The sequence below is a fragment of the Panicum virgatum genome, chromosome 9K (assembly GCF_016808335.1).
Source record: "Panicum virgatum strain AP13 chromosome 9K, P.virgatum_v5, whole genome shotgun sequence".
Taxonomy (NCBI): Eukaryota; Viridiplantae; Streptophyta; class Magnoliopsida; order Poales; family Poaceae; genus Panicum; species Panicum virgatum.
In genome coordinates, this window is record NC_053144.1 from 58,776,659 (window position 1) to 58,795,265 (window position 18,607).

An 18,607-nucleotide genomic window follows, 5' to 3' on the forward strand; every position below is an offset into this window, starting at 1 on the left:
TAGTCGAACTAAATCGGTGCAGGAAGAAGTTCGCAGTGCAGTCCCACGAACGGTCACCAAGATGTAGTCGACGTAGTCGTTCGGCCACCAGAATGTAGTCGACGTAGTCGTTCGGCTCGTCCACCAGGAAGTAGTCGTACAATCGGGCAAAGCCTTAGTATTTTTGAGCAGTCACGCTAAAGCGTTACCCAAAAACCTGATTGCCCGCCTATCCCGTGCAGGATCTCAAGGCGAGCAAGGTTTCGGAGGCCTGCTCACGCTAATTCTGTGCGCGCAGAAATTAGCGTTGGGGAACTCAGTTGTTGCAACTGGAGAGGGAGAAGAGAGGAGCCGAGTTGCCTCAGTGCTCTGGTGCAGGATGGATGAGGGGAATGGCACTCCTTATATAGTGACTCAGGTGCTCAGGATCGTTGAACCTGGACACCATCAGAGTCATTTAGGTGATGCGGTTATGGCCATTAATTACAGATTTAATTGCACGTTTAATCGCACGATTAATTGGATGAGGGGAATGGCACTCCTTATATAGTGACTCAGGTGCTCAGGATCGTTGAACCTGGACACCATCAGAGTCATTTAGGTGATGCGGTTATGGCCATTAATTACAGATTTAATTGCACGTTTAATCGCACGATTAATTGCTGTCAACGGCAAAATAGCCATCACATCGCGCCGCGCCGCACCGCCCGTCCGGCCGGCCGCGCCGCGCCTCGGCCTCGGCCTCGGCCACGGCCACGGCCACGGCCACGGCCACGGCCCGGCGCGGCGCGGCGCGGCGAGGCGAGCGAGCGCGCGCGCGCGTGTGGTTCACCGTCCTCCTCTTACCGGCTTCACAAGTGGTGTACAAGAAGTCCACCTTTTAAGTCGGTTGAGATCCTCCTCAATTCCCGGTACGGAATTAAACATTGATTCCCTAGCATTAATAGTGGGCTTTAAATTCTTTTAATGCTTTAGAATAAATGGGCCAAGCCCATTACTCCAACAATTAGTATATTGCACGTCGAGGTTGACAGTGCCGTGAGGTTGCGGTTCATGGCCGCCGCCATTTCCGGGCATCAATCATACACGCGACAAGCCGCCCCCGCCCGCGGCCCGCCCGTCTTGCGTGCGTGGAAGCTGAAGTTGGCGCGGCGCGGACCCAAGACGTCGACGGATCGGCCGGAGCTTACCACTAATTTGCGGCACCTACCGAATGTTGCCCCTTGCCCGCGTCATCTAACGAAAATTTCGTCGTAACCAAAATGCCCAACCAGCATGTCATTCATATATCCTCCCAAAAAAATAAACCCAGAATACCGTATACAAAACCCCTCGATTAGCAGAGGGCTCTGCTTCAAAGAGATCAGGGTGCCAGGTTGCCTTTTGCCATGCCGTGCCGTCCCAGGCCCGCTGCTGCAGCTTTGCCCGATGAAGAAAGCGGCGCGCCGGCGTGGCCGACTGGCCGTGGAATGTCGGGGCGTACGTGACACTGGAGAGAGGACGTGACCGGCGACGGGACGATTGCAAGTCACATCGGCTCCCCACCCGCCTGATCCGCCCGCCGCAACCTGCCTGCAGGGGCCCGCGGTGGCAATTAGAGGGATCACGACCGCACCGGGCAGCCGCCAGCCCGGAGCAGGCGAGCAGCCGCACGGGCACGGCGCGAGCACGCCGCCGAGGGGAAAGGTGCGCCGCGTCGCGCCCATGTGCTCATGTGCGTCCCGCGGAGCGCCGGGGGCTAGGGCCCGGGCCGGCGAGGCAGCGGCTTGCGCGGGCACCGGTGTTGCCGTGGCAGACAGTGCAGGGCAGAAGGGGAGTGTGACGACCGAGCGCCAAGGAGACGCAAACCTGATGCTTTCTTGTTCCCTCTTTAGCTGGCCCCTCGTTTTCTCGACGGGCCCGGGCTGCCTCGCTGTTCGGCCAGCAGCACGGCTTTAGACACTCGGAAACGGAGGAAGCCAGCGTGTGTCTCGACGCGACGCCAGTGCCGCACTTCGAATGTCGATTTCTTTTAGGATAAGACTCGAGCTCATTTCATGGAGTTACGGCAAAATGCGTAGAGTATGTTCTCAACGCTACCTTGATTGTACGTGTAAGATGTAAGGATGTCAATCAATGTACCAAGAAGGGGTGCACCAGCGTGTGCTAATAATAATCTGAACCTGCACACCCATCTTCACATTGGCTGCAGCCATCTTTTGCCAGTGTTATCGCACCAGCTCGTTGTTCCCATATTTCTACCTTCTTTGAAACACAAGGAACTACTCGTACGGAGTACTCTGAAAAGTTTAGGCCAAGGAACTACTCGTACGGAGTACTCTGAAAAGTTTAGGCCTTGTTTAGATGACTTCTGTAAAATTTTTGAAAGAGAATCTTTTCACATTTAAAATATTAAATATAGATTAATTATAAAACTAATTACAAAACTCGTCTGTAAACTACAAGACGAATCTAATGAGCCTAATTAATCTGTTATTAGTACATGTTTATTATAGTAATTTAGTATCTAATTAGGTTTATTAGATTCGTCTCCCAACTTGCAAGCAAACTGTGCAATTAGTTTTTTTTTATTTCGTATAGATTTAATACTTGCATATGATAATTTTGGAATTTTAAATTTTAGATTATGCAACTAAACAAGGCCTTAATACACATCTGAAGGACCATGATATTTATTACCGACAAAAATGGTGACGCGACAAGTATCTTTTAGCACACTATGCAGTTTTACACGCCATCTAACTCCGTCAGGACTCAGGAAGTCCGGATCCCGGACAGCGACAACTGAACAGGTTAGGTGATGCACTGAAGCTAGCCGGGAGCACAAGGCGCCCTTGCCGCGAGGCAAGGCAATAAAGCAAGTCACCTTACTGTACATCGAGGCTTCCGGCAATTTGCAGCAGCAGCAGCCCAACCACATCACACCAATATTTTGCTTGGAACCGACAAGGCGACAAGATCTAGAGTTAGTTAACACGAGGCAGTTCCATCCGTCAAAAAGAACGGGATTAGACATCAGTGGCCTCAAAGCACCAGGATAAGCTAAACTGCACTGGGGCACTAAACTGCTGGTAGCGTCAGCCCGTCAATCGTTCTGGCGATGGGTGCCAGATAAAATTCACAATGCTGCACTGCTTTTGAATTGGATAAATGAGCAATTAGGCAAGATATTATGATATACATCGCCTAAATAGAAAAAGGCTACCAGCCATAAATACAAAGGCTAAGAAAAATGTATCTATAGAATCGCATGAATGATCCCCACCAATTTAACTCCAATGGATATACAGGTTTACCACCCATGAATTCTGTACAACTACCAGAACAATGTAAGCTTGAACCAATATCTGGAGTAATGAGAAGTAGAGAACTCAGAAAAATCCAACCTGAGTTGGTTGTCAGATCAAAACAGCACGAGGTTGAAATCCTGGACAAATGAAAGTATGATTCAGAGCTAGTATGAGCTTAAATCATATGTCGAGAAGGGTACAACTCTAGAGCAAGTGATCAACAGCATTTATTTTATAGGGGGTGCAAATTGGTGCCCTGAAAATTATTAGTGCAATCTATTAATATTGAACTACTTTTCCATGATATGTTCACATATCAATCTTCAGAATGAAGGCCATTGAAATTTGAAAGCAAGGTTGGAATGACTGAACCAGTTTTGTACCCCATTTTCCTTGCAGGTGCCAGGTCATTGTGTTTGTCAGTATATCTTTCACATGGTAGACTATATTCCTACTTTATTGTAAATTTTGTAATGTTTTGTTTTCCTAATAACTCAGTTAATACAATTTGTCAATTTCTGTGATTGTGTCATGTATTTCCGTACAACAGTGAATGAGCATGTCGACATAAGGAGAATAAAGCGGACTGTAATATGAAAAATAGGAATCACCTCACGACAATATGACCAGTCCAAGGTATATCGATGCACAGAGAAAGATAAATGAAATGAAGCCCCTGAAAGAAAGAACAGCAAATGTCAGTATATGTCTTTATCATCAGGATTATCTTAATACAATATCAAGGGAGAAGAAGAAACTATTGAAATTGCAGAGCGGACCATATAACACCCCATCCAACACCATTGCAGGGGCAAGGGCAGATTTCAGCAAATTTCTCAGCATCACTTGAATGAACTCTTCGGGATATCAAGTCATCGTAAATATCTAGACAGTTCGAGAACATTTCATTTATAAGAACAGATAGTAAATCCTTTATTCTAACATGTAATAAAAAGGGAAAGGCTGTTTGTTTCTTACCATAAACTGAAAATAAGCTGTTCATCACACCTGATGCACACACATTAAACAAACATAAAACATTAAATTTGCAACCATCCAATTTCTGTTCCAGAAGGTAAAATAAATAGAATATGATTGTAGGAAGTCTTCACTCTCACCTATGAATAAGATCACATATTTCAGAATATGGAAAGATGTAAATTCTTGTATGACCCAAACAACAGCAATGAACACAACGAATCCTGGATAATAACATCATAAGTAGCATGCTGCAGAGTAAGGTCTTAAATGGAGATAAAGTCATGTTTATTCATACCAATGCAGAGCCAGCGAAGAAACCACTGCACAATTCAAAAAAACAGATGATAGCGCTTTATTAAATGATCAAGATTACTGTGTGGACAAGTAGGACAAGACAAATGAAGAAAGTCATAATTTGAAACAACCAAACATATTTTAGTGAACTTACATTATCTGCAACAAAAAGAACAACAACCAATGCAAGTATGAAACAACCCGCTGCAATTCTCGTAGTGAGGAGATTTGTGGATGCAAGTATGAAGATCATTCCCCAAAATGATGAGCCCAGATCTGCAATTCAAAACAAAACAGCTGCATCACTGAAGGGATTAAAGATGGATTGACTGAACAAGAGAACATAAAATTCAGAGGATCAGAACAACAAATCTAGTCCAAATAGATGGTTTAGTTTTATGGTTGGAGGGTGATAAAAGAATGAAAGGTTCCTGGAACATTAAAATTAACCTAGTCAAGTTTCATATAGAGGGGCTGTTTGGTACCCAGCCACAGTCTGCCACACTGAACCTGTGGCGGACGCTAGGCGCCCAGAATCGGCGTCACAACTGTGGCAAGCGAATGTGTAGAAAAGGCACTATCGTCTCCTGTGGCTGCCTAAGCTATCTCGTCAACCAAACGGCGCAATATTTTTGTGGCAGCGCCACTGAGTCTAGCGTGACAAAGTTTGGCTGTAAACCAAACACGCCCAGATTAACAAATTAGACCCATGAAATAAATTCATCACAAGCTTGCTCATGGGAAATTAGGTCTATATTGTTTGATAAATTCAACAGTTCAGGTCTCATAACACTAAACTATCCGAGAGAACACAAAAATAGGACGTTGAATAATAGAGAAGCAGCTTCGTTTTTTTATTATCATTGTGAGAAATCATATGAAAAGGAGGGATGAGAAGGGCAGGGGATTTACATCCAGCGGGCAAGATTATCCAGTATATGCCACCCCGAGTTTGAGTAACACCACCCTCATTCGCATGGACCTGCATGCCTTCAACCTGAAGAAGCCAGTCAAAATGAAACATATTTTGAACGAATGGGCACGAGGATCAAATTTGAATATAATGTCAACCTAGTGAACATTTGAGGCGATATCTTATCTGGCATCAATACTGAGGGGATATAATGACTAGATATGGTAAGTTGACAGAAACTGGCCAAAATATTACGTCTAAAAGCAATGCACCAAATAGCCAACTCCAAATGAATCAAAAGACCACATATGGTAAAAAAAAAAACAGAAAGTATAGAGCGAGATAAGTAACTCAGAAAATGTATTGAAATGCCTGGAACATTTCTTACACACATAGTTTTCCATAGACACAATCAGGGGTATCCAAAAATCGAACTGTTTAACACGGGGAGAGCACCAAATGTCCAAGCACATCAAAAGACTAGATCTTTTGAAAAGCAGGCTGAAATTGTTTTAAAACCAAAGTATAAACCAAGGTTTTTAAAGCGGTAAGGCGAGGCGAGGCGATGTGCCACCGCTCGGACGCCTAGGCGATAAGGCGGTGAGGCGAGGCGACGCCTTATTTACGTGTAAAACACATCTATTTACCTCTAAAACACATACATTTACCTGTAAAAAAAGGAAAAATAGAAGACTACTGGGCCTAGAGGTGGAAAATAGGCCCATTAAATCAGCCCAACCCAATTTAACACATCCCCCTCCACCCTATCCAACCGGCCAACCCTACCGCTGCCTCCTCTGCTCTCCTCCCATCCCGCCGCCTCTGCCTCTTCTAATCTCCTCCGACCGCGCCGCCGCCTCTACTTCTCCTCGGACGACCGCGCCGCCGCCGCCGCCGCTGCCTGCACGCCTCCTCCTCCTCCTCCTTCTCCTCCTCAGCTGCTGCCGCTGTCCTCTTCCGCCTCCGCCTCTGCTTCCTCCGTCGCAGCCCACCCCTGCCTTCTCTGCCGCCCACCTCTGCCTCCTCCGCCGTCAGCCCCTGCCTCCGCCCGAGCCCGATGCAAGACCGGAGGAGGAGGAGGAGAAGGACAGGAGGCGGCGGCGCAGCTCCGTCCCCCAGTGGCGCGGCACTGGAACGCCGGCCAAGGCGAGGAATGGTAAGGCGACGCCGACGCCTCAGTTTTTTTACCGCTCGGACGCCTAGGCGACGCCTTGAAAACCTTGGTATAAACTACAGATGAAATCAAGGAATGAAACAAAGGCAAGGAACTACACGCCATCCATCTAAGCAGTTGTTTGGTTCTCCTTTATAATATTAAAAAACGAAGGGCAATTCAACCCCAATGGTTTCACACTTAATCTTGTGGTTGTCTTCCTAATTAAGAGCTGACTTTAGAAGCATGCATTACTTCTCCTTTTATACCGCGCATCATACAGCATGATCTTATTTGGTTCCCTAGCAAAGAGCCATTGGTTTGCATTACCAGGTGGTGGAGAGGGCTGGAGCTTAACAATGTGCCCAGGACTGCACAGTTGCAGAGAGTGGACATTTTTTTTCCTGAACACGCAGGAGAGCTGTGTATCAATATATTAAGAAGAAAAAAGGTTTTAGAAACCCAGAACAAGCATACAGGTTTAGGGAACCTGTACAGATCCCGAAACTCACCAGATGCAATCACCTTTTATCTAAAAACAAGCATGACCTGACCTAGACCAGATAGTGGACATTCGTTGACCAGAGCCCCTCACATGAATGCTGAAGAACAGTACAACTTTACAAGAGCAAGAGATACTTGCCAACAGCAGGAAAACAAAGCCCAGCAACTAATCCAGGACTCCCAGGTCCTTGATGAAATCAAATCCCTGTATGTAGAGGAATGAAAAGACCCACGAATATTCTGCTCCCGTGAAAAGCAAAGCAAAAAAGGCAGGCCCACAATATGGACTCCATGATCCTCACTGATAAGAATTCTACTTATCCCACCTACCGGCACAAAATGATGGGAGAAACCTATTCTCCCCAATTCGAGCCTAATCGAACTTCGATTGCAGCTGCCCAATCGCAATGCCACACCATCACGGCACAGTGTGTGGGGATCCCAAAGCGGGCGCTGGAACGAGCAAAGGGTTCATGACTTGACTTACATCGCCGCAGGTGAGCTTGCAGGCGAGCGCGTGGCTGGTCTCGTGGAGGAAGATGGTGATGAGCTTGAACGGCGTGAGCAGGAACGTCCTCCACAGCTGCAAAAAAGCAAAACCCCTCAGACCACGGTGAGACCGAAACCCCCCTCGTCTCCGGCGGAGTCGCGAGGAGAATGAAAGCAACCGGAGGGAGCATCAGTGACGGGGAGGTCTGCACTCACGAGGAGGATGACGACGGTGGAGACGCCGACGGCGGCGATGAAGATCCTCTGGTTGTGGCCGCAGCAGCCCCGCAGCTCCCAGTTCACCGCCATCCTCGGCCCGCCGCCGCCGCCGTAGATCTGCCTCCGGCTCGAATTCGGGGGAGCGGGGAGGGGAAACGCGAGAGCAGCAGCAGCAAACGGAAACTGCTCGGGGCCGGGGGGTCGGCTCGGCCGAACTGAAAACGTGCGGGGCGCAGGAACCGAGAGCGGGCGGCGCGGGACGCGGGGCGGGGGGCGTGTCCGCGGCGCGTATGGGCCGAGGGAAAATTTTGATTGCTCCCCGCAGCCAGCCAGCCAGCGGAAGCCAGGTCGGAGCGAGCTGACACTTGGAGGCTTGTGGTTAGCGAGCGGGAGGCCGGGCTATTACGTGGCCAATAATTGCAGCTAAACAAAAGCCTAGTAGTGATCTGCCCTCCGGTTGGTGGGGTTCATCCGGCGAAGGAAGACGGCGAGCAGTTGGGGCGGGGACCCGAGTCACCGCGGTGACCTCAGGTCCAGGATCACTACTGGATGGATCAGAGTAGGCGCGGTGGTTGGCCGGTTCGTTGCTCCTTTGCAACCGCGTTGCGGCCGCCGGAGCGTGTCGGACCTCTCTCTCTCTCTCTCTCTCTCTCTCTCTCTCTCTCTCTCTCTCTCTCTCTCCCGGCGGCTCCTTTCGTCTCGCCGATCTTTGCCGTGTGGAACTGGGAACTCGTTTGCCGTTTGCCAGGATCAACGGAGGAGCAGGTCATACCGTACGCGACCGGATTTGGGGATTTGCGTGGGCTTATTTAGCTTAACATCATGATTTCGTGTAGCGTCTCCGCTCGGGTGTCACTGTCTTGGGGGTTCGCCGGATCACGGTGTCTGTCCTGCACTCCTGCAGATGGGTCCGGTTGTCGCGTCACTACTAGCCGCGCGGACAGCGAAAAGATAGAGCGCTTTGGGACAAAGCGACGCCAATGACTTCGCGCGTCGTCGGCCGTGTGTTTGACTTTTCAGTGTTGACGGGTCTTTCGCTTCAGCGGCGAGGCTGCGCACCTAGTCAGTCTGTTCCAAGGTGCACATGGACGGTTTCGTTAGTTTATTGTTTCTTTTTCTGTCTTATAAAATGTTCGTTTTTCTATCAAAAACAAACTAGCAAATGTGTGTGAATCGCCTTACGCAGCTTGTATACTTCACTTCATGAGCTCTAGCCCGGGTGTATTTGGGCCAAACAGCGTACCGAACGAATGGAAAGGCCGGGTGATACTTCCCCTAGTGATGATGGCCCGGTCCACTAGTGATGTCCGAACGGATCGAGGGCCCGGTCCAGTACAGATGTCAAAGTGTCATTCAGTTCATAACCAGTACTACTAGATTGGTACAAAGGAAATCGGTTTTGAAGCCATTCATAAACCAATATGGTATTATAAAAAAAAGCAATATGGTATTTCAGTGTCCACTTAATTTTTTTTCATTGAAACCTTTTATATCTTAATCGAAAGATACGCAACTCTCTTGCGTATTCGATAAAAAAACAATTTTTCATTGAGATTAGCGTTCCTCCACCAGCTACAAGATGCAAGCAAGCATCAGTATCGTCAAGTTGCTGATGTATTAACCACATAGCTCCTTCAATTTGATGGGGCTGCATCGGTGGCATGCGTCCTCTTAGAGCTTCATCAGTGGAAAATATTCTTGCTTCATCCAAAACAATTTCTCCTTCGGAGGCAAAATATGAACAATTTCTCCTCCGTCCACAGTGGAAGGAGGAAATGAAGGAGCAAATACACTGTTTGGCACTGTAGATGCACTGTTTGGCACTGTAGACAGAGAGGGCGTGGGAAACGAGGAGGGAGCAAATTTGCTCTTGCTCCCTCCGCTGTGGTCAGCCTTAGGGGCCTAGACTCACGTAGTTAGGTTCCAATTGAGCTCAACTAAATTTGCAGTGGCTGAATCTATTATATTAATAAGAAAAGGTTAAAAGAAGTCGAAGGAAGATACCACGTTCGCCGAGAGAATCTAGAAATTCACACGTTAATCTAAAAAAGAGAAGATTTGCACCGTTGAATTTTATGAAGATCTAACGGTCTAGATCTCCATATCAAATACAATTAGAAAATAGCTATTTTCGGATTTAAGAAAAATTAGGACATGACCAAAGAGTTCATGCCGAATATGATAACATGGACATGGATTCTATGTTTTCCTTCCCTAATCACACACGTACAGCACCCCATGCATCATGTCCTCTACGTCGCTCACACTATTAAATAGATGCAAGCTAATAAATGAGGGTGAAGCAGATATATATGCTACATTTCGATGGTCTCAGAAACAATGGTCGCTTCTCTATTGACATACCTTTTCGTTTTCCTTACTTTGTCAACCCGCTACCAAAAGTTTTCATGAAGAGGGAAAAAATTCAGTTGACTGAACAGTGGTTTCAGTAAAGAGGTTTTATTGCAAGGAACTAGCCACCTGTTGAAGGTGGTAGTCTTTAATTTCTTTATTTATACTGTTTTGATGTACATTTGGGAGATTAAAACCTCTTCATATGTTTAATATTCTGTATTTTTTATCTATTATATTAATAAGAGAAGGTTAAAAGAAGTCGAAAGAAGGTACCACGTTCGCCGAGAGAATCTAGAAATTCTCACGTTAATCTAAAAAAGAGAAGATTTGCACCGTTGAATTTTATGAAGATCTAACGGTCTAGATCTCCATATCAAATACAATTAGAAAATAGCTATTTTCGGATTTAAGAAAAATTAGGACATGACCAAAGAATTCATGCCGAATACGATAACATAGACATGGATTCTATGTTTTCCTTCCCTAATCACACACGTACAGCACCCCATGCATCATGTCCTCTACGCCGCTCACATTATTAAATAGATGCAAGCTAATAAATGAGGGTGGAGCAGATATATATGCTACATTTCGATGGTCTTAGAAACAATGGTCGCTTCTCTGTTGACATACCTTTTCGTTTTCCTTACTTTGTCAACCCGCTACCAAAAGTTTTCATGAAGAGGGAAAAAATTCAGTTGACTGTGAACAGTGGTTTCAGTAAAGAGGTTTTATTGCAAGGAACTAGCCACCCGTTGAAGGTGGTAGTCTTTAATTTCTTTATTTATACTGTTTTGATGTACATTTGGGAGATTAAAACCTCTTCATATGTTTAATATTATGTATTTTTTATTTTTATTTCAGGAGAAGGGTAGGCAAGGTGATAAATTGTCTTTCATGCATGAAGCTGTTTGTTGAGAATTGGTCAAGCAAAGATTTCAATTTTTTGTACAGCGTGAGAAAAGAAGTCGAAAGAAGCCACTACGTTCGCCGAGAGAGTCTAGAAATTCCCACGTTAATATAAAAAGAGAAGATTTGCACCGTTGGATTTTATGAAGATCTAACGGTCTAGATCTCCATATCAAATACAATTAGAAAATAGCTATTTTCGGATTTAAGAAAAATTAGGACATGACCAAGGAGTTCATGCCGAATACGATAACATGGACATGGATTCTATGTTTTCCTTCCCTAATCACACACGTACAGCACCCCCATGCATCCTGTCCTCTACGTCGCTCACATTATTAAATAGATGCAAGCTCAATTTTAGATAATGAGACACCCGGTCTAGATAGATGCAAGCTAATAAATCTAAGAATTAGCAACATAATTATTGATGAAAAGAAGTTCAATCCAACAAAGAACAAGATCTCGATAGGGTTGGACGGTTGGCTAGGCCGCAATCCGCAGATGAGAAAAATCAATTTGAATAAGAAGTAATTAAATTGAGTCATGAGAACTTCGTTTAGGCAGGAAACAACTCAATCCCGCGGATGAGGAGCTCGATTTGAATGCTGCAGCTTCCATCCTAAGGCTATGTTTAGATTCCAAAAAAAATTAGGACATGCAGTAATTTCGAATGTTTGACCAATAATTAGAAGTATTAAATGTGGATAACTAATAAAACTCATTCCATAACCCCGAGTGTAATTGTGAGATGAATCTTTTAAGTCTAACTGGACTATTGTCGTGGTGTGGCAAACCACAACCGGGTGGCAGAAGGCACCCGCCTAAGCCCAGAGGGGGTGTACTCGGGATTGCGCTAAGCGATCAGGCCTATCTAGCTTGGGGGCAAGAACACAAGAACACACGAGGATTTTAGAGTGGTTCGGGCCGCCGGAGCGTAATACCCTACGTCCACTTGAGAGTAGTATTGCTCTTGTGTCCGTGATGAGTCTATCCTCTGCCTTCTAGTCCTTTTCTGGACTTGACCCTTTCTCTAACGGGCGCCTCCCTTTTATAGAGCAAGGAGGGCGCGTACACAGGTGTTGGACCCCGACAAGTGAGTCCAACATGGATGTATACTATAGACACTAATGGAGCTACAGTGGTGGAGCATCTCTTGCCAGATACGCTTCATCGCCTTGTAGATGCTCTGACCGAGGGGAGTCTTCTCCCGTCCCATCTGTGAGACGCCCGTTGAGGCAGTGTAGGTTGCGGCGTAGACTGTTGGGTCTACCGCGTAGGCGTTATAATTCTCCGTCGCCGAGTTGTCGTGTCTAACTGTCGTGCGTGGCGTGGGCAGTGCCAGAGGCTGCACCACGCGCCTTGGTAACGCGCGGTCAATAGTACAGCCTGTCAAAAGTCGCCTTGGGCTCTGCTGTGGCAGAGCGCACTTACGTCTACCGTATTGAATGCGGTAGGTGGGCGTGTCTTCCCGGGGAAGCGTCGCGCCCCTACGCGTGCCCGCACCTGCGGACGCGTGGCGGCTTCGGACCCCGACAGGCGAGGTGTCTGTTCTCTTCCCGCTAAGGGGTCCGGATAGTATTTGGGGGTCCGGGACCTGGTGGGAGGTCCGGGCCCCCTAGCCGAGCGCTCCCTTCTCCGGGACATGTGGCTTCACCGGACCCTCCCTAAGCATGGGACGGGTCCGGGGTCGTTTGCCGGGAGAGTAGGGCTTCGGACTACAGGGGTCCGGCTGCTCGGCCGTCAGGGCGTAGTTAAGGATAACTACGAGACTCTTGTCTAGGCACAGCAAGAGGGGGTACCCTGGACCTGGGGTACCGACAGTGGCCCCCGGGCCCATCTCGGGAGAGGTACGAACCCGTGGGTGGTGCCATTATTACGATGTGTTTCCGCACAACTTGGTTGTGTCGGTGTGCTCATGTCAATGAGCGGGTGCTCCGGACCCCTTGGAGGCCGGAACACCTGTTGCCAGGTTTAGGTACTAGAGCGCTCTCCATAGGGCAGCGAAGGTGTAGGCTTAGGGTACGGAGCCATGCTAAGCAACTGCACGGACCCCGAACCACCCAGGGAGCGAGCACCATTCCCCGGACCCGGCTTCAGGTGACCGTGGCGAGCGGTCTCCACCGGAGCGGGCCACCGGAGTGGACTTGGAGCGACCGTGGCGAGCGGTCTCCGCCGGAGTGGGCCACCGAAGTGGAGTTGAGTCGACCGTGGCGAGCGGTCTCCGCCGGAGCGGGCCACCGGAGTGGACTTGGAGCGACCGTGGCGAGCGTTCTCCGCCGGAGCGGGCCACCGGAGTGGACTTGAGTCGACCGTGGCGAGCGGTCTCCGCCGGAGCGGGCCACCGGAGTGGACTTGGGTTGTTGCTGACGATCCCATGAATTACGCCACCGGACCTTGCAGCAAGGTGTAGGAAACCAGGCCTTATACTAGAAAGGAGCCCGGGACCTCTAGGGACAGCAGTCTCAGATACTAGGGGACTCGTAACAGGGTAGTGAAGTACGTAGGCTTAGGGTACATTACCAGGCTAAGCTACGCGGAGCTTCTGTACCCCAGGATACGGGCACCACTTCTCCTGAGCAGGTCACTAGAGGTCCGAACTGCCTTCCAGCTAGAAGGGGTGTCCCTACCTGACCACAAGCTAGCAACTCAATTTGGATCGTTAGCAACAAAAGAAAAGACTCCGTACGGAAGAAAGGAAACATGCAAGCTGAACGGACGAGTGCTATCAGGTCAATGTAAAGATAGGACTGAAAAAGTAAATCTCCTTCATTGCTTGATTCGTGGTGTACATCAGAGGTCGGGATCACGAGGGCGGACCTCTACCGCTCTGGACCACTTGCTGGTGTCGCCTGTTTGTGCGATGAAGCCAGAGGTCGGGTTTACAAGGGCGGACCTTTACCACTCTGGTCCACATGTAGGCACCAAATCATTACAAAGGAGAAACATACTTAATCCTATCTAGTGATAACCTACAGCCGCTGCCCCGTAAGGCATGCACGTTGCTGGCCGTAGTGGTGCTGGCACCTTGGGGGCTCTTCTGAGTCGTTGAGGGCGAAGGCGCCCTGGACGTGCTTGTCCAGCATCATCCAGCATCACCTCGGGAGCTTGCAGGGCCCTTCCCAGCATAAGAACTATTTCATGCTTAGTTTGCATGAGAACAATTTCTTTGGCTTTGAATGGGAGTGGCCCTGCAGTTGCCGGTTGCCGTCGGAAGCCAGCCCGATGGCCGCTCATAGTGAGCTGAAGCTTGCCTGGCCCCCTGGGAGCAGCTGATGGACGGGTGATTGTTTGGATGAGCACGGAGCGTGGAGAAGGGCGGTCGTTCGCCGGCTCCACCTTGGTGCTGGCACAGGGCCCCCATGCCTCTCGGTGAGGCCGAGGCCTGTCTGCAGCAGCACCGAAAGAGGCCTGAGCCAGGTGAGGAAGAAGGCGACATGCATCCTTCCCGAGCCACAGCCGTTGGCTCCAGCTCCATTTTGAGAGGAAACCTTGAGCCGACGTTGTGTCGATGGAGGGGGCTCCCGGTGATTGCTTGAGAGAAAACCTTGAGCCGACACTGGAATGATGCAGGGCGACGCATAGCTGGCGTCGCTCTTGCGCACCACCGTGCCGGCTCTGAGGTGTCCTAATGGCGACACACAGCAGGCGCCTCTGCCGTGCGCCACTGCACCGAGGATTCTGCCGATTCGGTGTTGGGGCATGCATCGCGGGTGGCGCCGTGCCCCTCTTCATCTTCTCGTCGTCGTTGCAGAGGATGAGCTCAACCCCAGAAACTAGGAATTGAGCAGGGATCTAGCCAACGCTTGCGTGCTCCCCACGGACGGCGCCAAACGTCGTGGTGTGGCAAACCACAGCTGGGTGGCGAAAGGCACCCGCCTAAGCCCAGAGGGGGTGTACTCGGGATTGCGCTAAGCGATCAGGCCTATCTAGCTTGGGGGAAAGAACACAAGAACACATGAGGATTTTAGAGTGGTTCGGGCCGCCGGAGCGTAATACCCTACGTCCACTTGAGAGCAGTATTGCTCTTGTGTCCGTGATGAGTCTATCCTCTGCCTTCTAGTCCTTTTCTGGACTTGACCCTTTCTCTAACGGGCGCCTCACTTTTATAGAGCAAGGAGGGCGCGTACACAGGTGTTGGACCCCGACAGGTGGGTCCAACATGGATGTATACTATAGACACTAATGGAGCTACAGTGGTGGAGCATCTCTTGCCAGATACACTTCATCGCCTTGTAGATGCTCTGACCGAGGGGAGTCTTCTCCCGTCCCATCTGTGAGACGCTCGTTGAGGCAGTGTAGGTTGTGGCGTAGACTGTTGGGTCTACCGCGTAGGCGTTATAATTCTCCGTCGCCGAGTTGTCATGTCTAACTGTTGTGCGTGGCGTGGGCGGTGCCAGAGGCTGCACCGCGCGCCTTGGTAACGCGCGGTCAATAGTACAGCCTGGCAAAAGTCGCCTCGGGCTATGCTGCGGCAGAGCGCACTTACGTCTACCGTATTGAATGCGGTAGGTGGGCGTGTCTTCCCGGGGAAGCGTCGCGTCCCTACGCGTGCCCACACCTGCGGACGCGTGGCGGCTTCGGACCCCCCCAGGCGGCTTCGGACCCCGACAGGCGGGGTGTCTGTTCTCTTCCCTCTAACTGGTCCGTATAGTATTTGGGGGTCGGGGACCTGGTGGGAGGTCCGGGCCCCCTAGCTGAGCGCTCCCTTCTCCGGGACATGTGGCTTCACCGGACCCTCCCTAAGCATGAGACGGGTCCGGGGTTGTTTGCCGGGAGAGTAGGGCTTCGGACTACAGGGGTCCGGCTGCTCGGCTGTCAGGGCATAGTTAAGGATAACTACGAGACTCTTGCCTAGGCAGAGCAAGAGGTGGTACCCCGGTCCTGGGGTACCGACAATAGTTATTCGTAACTACGCCCTAAGCGGGTCCGGGGAGCTGTCGGTACCGTGCAGCTGGGAAACCCACTCCTACTGTGCCAAGACTCGCGTAGTTATCCGTAACTACGCCCTAAGGAGTTGAGCAGCCGGACCCCTGGGGTCCGACTCCATCTCACCGGACCAACGGTCCCGGACCCGCTTCCCGCTCGGGGACGGGTCCGGTGTCACAACGTGTCCCAGAGGTGGAAATGCTCAGCACCTATGGCCGCGGACCTGGAACCCCACGGGTGGGTCCGGGACCTCCACGTGCCTATCCGGACCCCGTGAGCTCTCGGCTCAGGCGCTCAGCTAGCTGCTCGGGAGGGGTCCAGAGCCACCACGTGTCACGCAGACGCAGGCGCGGGCGCAAGCCTTCCGCTGGAAGCTCCCTCTCCCACCCGCATTAAGTGCGAGTGGTTGAGGCGGGCTTTGCTGCCTCTGGGCATGGGGTAGCTTTTGTCAGTCCACACTGTGGATCGCCAGTTACCGAGGCGGCTCGTCAGCTACCAAGGCAAGCATTAAAGACTCAGCGCCGCATGCATGGGCGATGAGTCATGATGACCAGCTACTGACTGGAGCAACAGTGCACGCTGCTACAGCGGACTGAGTCAGTAGTTCGGCGCTTCATCATGACCTCGATGCGCGGCTGCAGAGGCTAGACTCTACTCCGACAGGACAGCTCAAGACCATCCCTGGTCAGAAGCTACGCACGGAAGCCGACTACAAGATCTCCGGATCTGAGGCATTGAAGGCCAAAGTGTAGTTTATAATACATCACCGGGTCCACATGTCGGGGCCCTGCTCAGTGTACATGCTCCCTTTGGACATATAAAAGGGAGAGCACGCCCACTAGAATACAGATCTCTCAGACTCTCTCGAGACTCAGCTGAGGATACACACAAGCTCACCCAGACTCAGGCAATACAGCACACAGTGGACGTAGGGTATTACGCTCCGGCGGCCCGAACCACTCTAAATCCTGTTGTGTTCATCATGTTCTTGTGAGAGATTGAACTAGTCACTAGCTAACCCTCGAGTACCCACCCTCTGGGCTTAGGCGGGTGCCTTCCGCCACCCGGCTGTGGTTTGCCACACCACGACATTTGGCGCGCCAGGTAGGGGGGCTTTAGCTAGTTTTAGCTCATCTCTTGCCCATCTCCATGGCTCGGGTGGTTGAGCACTCCCACCATGATGATGACGTGGAGATGACGGAGGGTGTGGCGTCATCCGCGCCACACGCCTCTTGCCTTCCTGCGCCAGGGGCAACCGTGCCCGTGGAGCAGCCACCGTCGGCAGCGGTGCGCGCTGCACGTCGGCGAGAGTCAGGGCGCCCGTCAAGGGCTCCCTCACAAGCTGCGAGCGGTGGAGCGACAAATCCCAGCTCGCAGCATACCTCACTCATGTGAGGAAGCCTGCTCTGGCGGAATGCCGACTCCGGTCGCACCAAGCCCGCTCCGGCGGAAAGCCGACTCCGGTCGCACCCCCGACTCTACATCTCTGTAAGTCCTACCTTTAGAGGCCCAGCAGGGAATAAAGCATTTTCCTTTGTAACTAGGTAGTACTTCCGTGTGGTCCAGTCCGGTGAGCCTCCCCCGTGGAGGGGTCCGGACCTCTGCGAACCAGGTTCAGGGAAGCATACTCACCCTCCGGGGAGGTCGGAGCCGTGTAGCCGCTTAGCCTGGTTCCGTACCCTAAGCCTGCATGCTCTACCTCCCTAGGGCGAGTACCGTAGTACCTAAGACTGGGGGCCCAGAGGTCCGGACAGCTCCAACCTCATAAACCCGTGTTCTGGCTTACATCGCACATCTCATGTACATCTAGTTATAAAGGAAAAGTTTATTCTCAGTTCGCCTCTAAGGATGATACATTCCAATTTCAATCTACGCATTCTGTTTGCGCTAACTCCCACGTGGCTTCTTACTCTTGTGCGGTGATTGTGGTCCGAATTGAGTTGGCTAGTTAGTGACTTAGCTCGAGACCCCTCATGGAAGAGAGGGGTTCGGAGCCCTGGGAACCTGCAGGTTCAGGGAAGCGCACTCATTCTCCGGGGAGGTCCGGAGCCGTGTAGCCGCTTAGCCTAGTTCCGTACCCTAAGCCTGCACGCACCACCTCCTGTGAATGAGTGCCGTAGTACCTAGGACTGGGAACCTGGAGGTCCGGATTTTCTCTTAACCTAAAGACCAGCCCCTTGAGCTCCGTTCACTGAACCTAGCTGTCTATCTCAAAGGATTACAGCCAACAGGATTTGGGACCTGTGGGCACGCTACTAAGCATCTACCTTGAGTTATGTGCAGGTCCAAACGTGATGATGCAGCAGGTGACCCAAAGGATGGACGACGCAGGACAAGACCCTTGCGGCGCGCACCGCTGGGCGCCAGAAGCAGCAAAGTTGCTCACAGTAGTGGCCCCACCTGTGGGTTCGTTGCCTCTCCCGAGGCGGGCCCGGGGGCCTCTGTCGGTACCCTGCAGCTGGGGTACCCACTCCTACTGTGCAAAGACTCGCGTAGTTATCCGTAACTACGCCCTAAGGAGTTGAGCAGCCGGACCCCTGGGGTCCGACTCCATCTCACCGGACCAACGGTCCCGGACCCGCTTCCCGCTCG

At 50.7% G+C, this 18,607-nt stretch overlaps 1 protein-coding gene across 2 annotated transcripts; it reads right to left on the bottom strand.

Moving 5' to 3' along the window:
- Nucleotides 1–3,032: 3,032 nt before the first annotated feature.
- Nucleotides 3,033–8,107, bottom strand: LOC120652791. 2 transcript variants are annotated; one of them, XM_039930719.1, is made up of 10 exons: nt 7,820–8,107; nt 7,602–7,697; nt 5,457–5,541; nt 4,699–4,820; nt 4,546–4,570; nt 4,388–4,471; nt 4,248–4,277; nt 4,049–4,154; nt 3,881–3,945; nt 3,033–3,406 (listed from the first exon to the last, which is right to left on the bottom strand). In XM_039930719.1, the coding sequence occupies exons 1-9, from the start codon at nt 7,910–7,912 to the stop codon at nt 3,882–3,884; spliced, it is 705 nt and encodes a 234-aa protein (XP_039786653.1). In that variant the 5' UTR covers nt 7,913–8,107; the 3' UTR covers nt 3,033–3,406; nt 3,881. The 2 variants fall into 2 exon arrangements, with proteins under 2 accessions (XP_039786653.1, XP_039786654.1); XM_039930720.1 differs by lacking the exons at nt 7,602–7,697; nt 7,820–8,107 and adding an exon at nt 6,941–7,586.
- Nucleotides 8,108–18,607: the final 10,500 nt, after the last annotated feature.

Bases quoted from the DNA above. Each gene is read 5' to 3' on its own strand.
- LOC120652791 (XM_039930719.1), bottom strand. From the start codon at position 7,912: ATGGCGGTGAACTGGGAGCTGCGGGGCTGCTGCGGCCACAACCAGAGG. The intron at 4,155-4,247 runs GTAAGAAACAAA...CGAACTGTCTAG, and splicing joins CAGCTTATTTTCAGTTTATG to ATATTTACGATGACTTGATA. The intron at 3,946-4,048 runs GTCCGCTCTGCA...TCTTTCTTTCAG, and splicing joins GTTGGATGGGGTGTTATATG to GGGCTTCATTTCATTTATCT.